Below are 5,009 nucleotides of genomic sequence, written 5' to 3'. Positions count from 1 at the left end.
TGCTGCGCTTCATTGCCGCACTGAGGATGTCCCAGGACTGCTCTTCAGACAAATATACCTGATGATGCACCTGTGGCACATCTATTTATAGCCCCTGGTACTGGCGCATTCTGATGATGTCTCCAACAGAGGCTATAAAGGTTCTAATCAATTTCACTGACGTGTTGCACACATATTCATAGCTGGTCACTTCTAAAGACGTTCCCATAAGCGCTTAGTCAAGCGCAGCATCTCGTTCCGCTTTTTCAGGGAACAAGGGTTACAGTCAAGTAACCCGAGACGTTTTCTTGTATTATTAGTGTATATTAAGTATAAATTTATGTCATATTCAAAGTTTAAATGGGTAGTAGAAAAGTAGACAAAAGCATCAAACATGGTAGTTGACCAACAGTGGGATTTATTAGTAAATGTTCTAAATTAATCTTGCTGCAATGGAAAAGCTTCTTCCTATACTAATAACCACTTTAACACATAAAACGCGGGGTTGCTGTAAAATCGCCAGATTAACTTTTGCAATAAAGTTACCCCATGAGTAATTAATTCAAGCAACAGAGCTGTTTTTAATGGCCACCAAAGTACCATTAAAACTCACTGATGCCAGAAATTATATTTAAGCATTCATTTACTTTTTATATTTTTTCCAGAATATAGCTAGCTGGCTAAATCAAAATAATATTTTTGACTCCAATAGCACACAGGCCAGCAATATTCAGAACATTGTTAATGATTATAACTCTGAAAGCAGAATTCTTTCGACAGAGTGTCCTAACCTTACAGAAGGCCAAACTGTTTATGATATGGCTTTGTTCAAACATAGAATCAAAACTTTTAAAACAATGTTACCACTTGTTGAGCTAGCAAATATGTTCAGTTTTTATATTCAGTTTATATGTAAACAGTGATATTAATGTACATTTATACATTTATTTCTTTGAACAAACAAACAAAACAAAAACACTGCAATATTATTATACCCAATTATTTCTCAAAGAGATTTAGAACATTTTCCCATGACATGTTGCTTTGTATTTTCTTCAGGCTTAAACAGGATGATAAAACATTTAGGTGCAAATATGCAGAATAGTAAACCAAAGCTTGAGGCTAAAATGGCAAATATCTCCACAGCTACAGTAAATTTCCCAGGAGAACTGACATAAGCTGGAATAAATGTGATCCATACAGCACAGAATATGAGCATACTGAATGTGATGAATTTGGCTTCATTGAAGTTATCAGGCAGCATGCGAGCCAGAAAAGCCAGAATGAAGCACAAGACAGCCAGTAGGCCAATATAACCCAGCACAGCAGAGAAACCAATAGTAGAACCCAGACTGCACTCAAGAATGACTGTTTCCTTATAGTATTTCATATTTTTGAAGGGAAAAGGAGGGGATATTGTTAGCCACAGCACACAGATAAGAACCTGTATAAATGTAAAGGCAAGAACACTAAGTCGTTGTTGTGCAGGTCCAAACCATTTCATGACATTACTTCCTGGAAGTGTAGCCTTGAAGGCCATTAACACCACTATTGTTTTCCCCAGAACACAGGAAATACAGAGGACAAAAGTGATCCCAAACGCTGTGTGACGCAACATACAGGACCACTCAGTGGGCCGACCAATGAAAGTGAGTGAACAGAGAAAACACAGAGTCAATGAGAAGAGCAGCAGGAAACTCAGTTCTGAGTTATTGGATTTTACTATGGGGGTGTCCTTCTTGCTGTAAAACAGGAGAGCCACCAGCGCAGTTAATCCTGCTCCAAACAGTGAGAAAAAAACTAGCACTATACCCATAACTTCTGTGAATGAAAGAAACTCTACAGCCTTTAACACACATTCATTTTTCTCAGCATTAGACCAGTATTCCCCTGGACACTGCTTGCAGTTATTTGAATCTGGAAAGGAAGTTATGTTCACTATAGTTAGAAACAAAATTAAAATTATTTCTGATCTCCTGTGATAAGAAGATGTGTCTTAAACAGTAGAAGGAGAACACAAAATGAGCAACTAACCAGTTTTCTTTGGAACTTTGAGATGGGCTGAATATTACCTGTCTCATTACTGATCTCTCCTTCTGCACATGGAATACAGTCATAACAGCAGACAGGTCTTCCTTTCTGGGCAGCCTTCCTAGTTCCTGGTGGACAGCTCTCACTGCACACAGACCTGGGCTTCTACATTAATAAATGCATATCACTTTAAAAATTGAATTGTTATAGACCTAAATGGTTTTGTCAATGAATCAAGAACCATATTTTCTGTCTTGAGCTTTAATCAGGTGCAGAGCTTTCAGAATTGGTAGAGGGCACTGTTTGAGTTTTAGGACATGTTTCCTTGTAATGCAGTATCCTTACATACTAGGGATCAGTACATGTATTTGCTTTTTTAGATTTTCACATTATGGTGAGCAAGTTCAAACTTTGCAAAAACAGTTTTTGCCATTTACCTCCAACTGTCCTCCAGCCCAGATTATGTTTTCGGTGTTAAGCACAAAGCGCTGGTGGGGAGCCTTTGAGGCATCATAGTAGCCCACATGTTTAAACTTGATTGATCCATTTGAGTCCTGCTGCCAGTTCACAACTTCATACTGGGCTACTGCAGAACCAGTGCTGTCAAACCGCACATGATCTCCCATCTTTATAGTGAAATTGACATTTTTCAGAGCCTCAACCACCTAGTAAAAAAGATATAATTTTACCAAATTGTCAAACAGATATAGGGTTACAGTCTTGCTCCCACTAGCTCTTATATATATATATATATATATTTTACCTGATGTGGTTTTATAGTCAGGCCTTTCTCACAGCCTTCTTGTTCTTTGCACTTGAGTAGACTGTGTAGTGCATAAGCTATAGCATACACTGCTTTGTAGACATTGCTTAAATATCTTTCTTCAGGCACATCTTCGTTGTAATTTTTCAAGAAAAGTAGATCCTGACATCTTCTGCAATTCAATTCATGTTGAGACGAATTCCCATCTCTCTCCGAGCATGGAAAAGATTTGTCCCAGAATGCTTTGACAACATAATCTGAAAACCCTTCGATATCAATTTTCCTCACTGCAAACCCTAGTGACCCTCCCAGCACATGAAAACTGTTTGGAGTGATCAGACTCTTTGCAGTTATCCATCCCTCTACTCCAATCATTTGGAGGCCTGTTATGTTCTGAATACTTAACTGCTCAAGCAGACTGCCCATCTCAACATGGGAAATAAACGCAACAATCACTTTTGCAGTGCCTTGTTTTATTATGTCTACAACTTTTTGGAGGTTTTCAGGCTCTGTTCTGTAGAATTTCTCAGAGTACTCTACACAAATGCCCTCCTCTTGGGCTGTTTTCAGAAATATGGCCATTCCATTGTTTCCATAATCATTGTCACTGTTCACAGTTCCCACCCAAGACCAGCCAAAGTGCTTGACTATGTATGCAAGTGCTCTGCTCTGGTGATAATCACTAGCAATAGTCCTGAAGAAAGAGGGGTACTCTTTTCTATTACTAAGACATTCACATGTGGCTGAGGGACTTATCTGAAAAATAATGCACATGTATCAGTGATATAGTCATCAATATTGTAATTGTGTTAAACCGTTACTGTTATTGCCTCTTACCACTGGAATTTTAAAAGGTCCTGTAGTTCTAGAGAGAACTATTGTAGAGGAAGACTCTGTTTCCCCTATGATAGCATGTATAGGAGATTGTCCATTACATTGGTCCTCTGCTGTAAAATCCTTATCATTCATCAATGCCATAGTTGCACTCATTGATGACAGTCTTGAGCCACAGGTATCATAGATTCTGTAGCCGATATAAACATTTGGGAGCAAACTTTCAATTCTGTTAATCTCGTCAATGGCAAAGATCATGGTTTGAGCCATCCGAAAGTCTCTTACATTCACACTGTGAAAACATTAATCAGTAAATACATCAGATAATCTGAGCACTTGTTCCACTTAAATTTTATGTATTGTTAATTTCTAAAACATCTTTAGTAGTTATTTTTTACAAAATGAAAATATAGTTATACATATTAAAATTGCATTAAATTGTATCAAAATAATGATCTGCTCTGTTTTTTTCCCATGTAACAAACCTGGAGCATGATAGAAATTGAGGTTTTTGTGTAAACTCAAAGGAAGGTAATGTTTCTTTACTGTGGATTGCAAAAAGGGTTCCAATAGTTACATCTCCATCTTTGAACAGCAGTGGGTACTTAGGGTCTCCCAACATTCGGCAAAGAGTCTTCTCTGCTTTTGTATGACGATGGTGAAAAAAGAGAAGTGTGAAAAGAAAGATATGCATCCCGATGACTGAGCTCAAATGCAGCTTCAAAATGCCACTGACATGAAGTATTTGCTCTTTTATAGACATATGATGAACGCATCAGTGAGAACAAAGCCAATGATCTCACAGGACAGGTCATGAATGAACTAGGTCAAGCAATTGTATAATATAGTCAAGTTAATTTGTTCAAGTCTGATTTTCTCAAATATCAGATAATTAAGCAGTCTGAGAACCATGACTATTTTGTGTGCAAAGTCTAAACCCAATCCTAGGGGTGGGTAAAAATATAGATTTTCCGATGCATTGCGATATTAGTTTTAACAATCTCGATATTGATTCTTAAATCCCAAGATCAATCTGTTACTCTGTGTGCAAACCTCTACTACAAAGAGAGGACATCGCTTGCATTATGCACTATACGACTAAAATGTAAATTGACAACTGGCTGGTAAATGTTTAGATTTCAATTACCAATGATTTTGTATAGGCCTAGTGGTGGACTATTCAGCAGCGAGATCCTTTCACTGCGTGTTGAGGTCCAAATGACCCATTTGTCATTGAATAATGTCTCTTAATAACCAATTAGGCTAATATCATTCTGTTAATTTAATTATGTTCTCTACAGTCAGTTGTAGATCAAAAACAACAAAAAAATTAAATTTTTATTCTAATCATGCGTAGGCAGGGTTGGGGATTAAAGGAATACATGTAATGGGATTACTGTGG

The 5,009-nt window shown here is 37.5% G+C and overlaps 1 protein-coding gene across 1 annotated transcript; it reads right to left on the bottom strand.

Annotated features, from left to right (window-relative positions):
* Positions 1-985: 985 nt before the first annotated feature.
* On the bottom strand, positions 986-4,328 carry LOC127456363 (extracellular calcium-sensing receptor-like). The gene is made up of 6 exons (XM_051724810.1): positions 4,093-4,328; positions 3,611-3,899; positions 2,774-3,529; positions 2,448-2,675; positions 2,052-2,175; positions 986-1,896 (listed from the first exon to the last, which is right to left on the bottom strand). The coding sequence occupies exons 1-6, from the start codon at positions 4,299-4,301 to the stop codon at positions 986-988; spliced, it is 2,517 nt and encodes an 838-aa protein (XP_051580770.1). The 5' UTR covers positions 4,302-4,328.
* Positions 4,329-5,009: the final 681 nt, after the last annotated feature.

Source organism: Myxocyprinus asiaticus, chromosome 18, assembly GCF_019703515.2.
Source record: "Myxocyprinus asiaticus isolate MX2 ecotype Aquarium Trade chromosome 18, UBuf_Myxa_2, whole genome shotgun sequence".
NCBI lineage: Eukaryota > Metazoa > Chordata > Actinopteri > Cypriniformes > Catostomidae > Myxocyprinus > Myxocyprinus asiaticus.
The sequence above is the reverse complement of the archived record's forward strand: the minus strand, read 5'-3'. Positions and strand labels throughout refer to the sequence as shown.

Bases quoted from the DNA above. Each gene is read 5' to 3' on its own strand.
- LOC127456363 (XM_051724810.1), bottom strand. From the start codon at position 4,301: ATGCATATCTTTCTTTTCACACTTCTCTTTTTTCACCATCGTCATACA. The intron at 3,900-4,092 runs GTTTGTTACATG...ATGTTTTCACAG, and splicing joins CAATTTCTATCATGCTCCAG to TGTGAATGTAAGAGACTTTC. The intron at 2,176-2,447 runs GTAAATGGCAAA...TTATTAATGTAG, and splicing joins GGGCTGGAGGACAGTTGGAG to AAGCCCAGGTCTGTGTGCAG.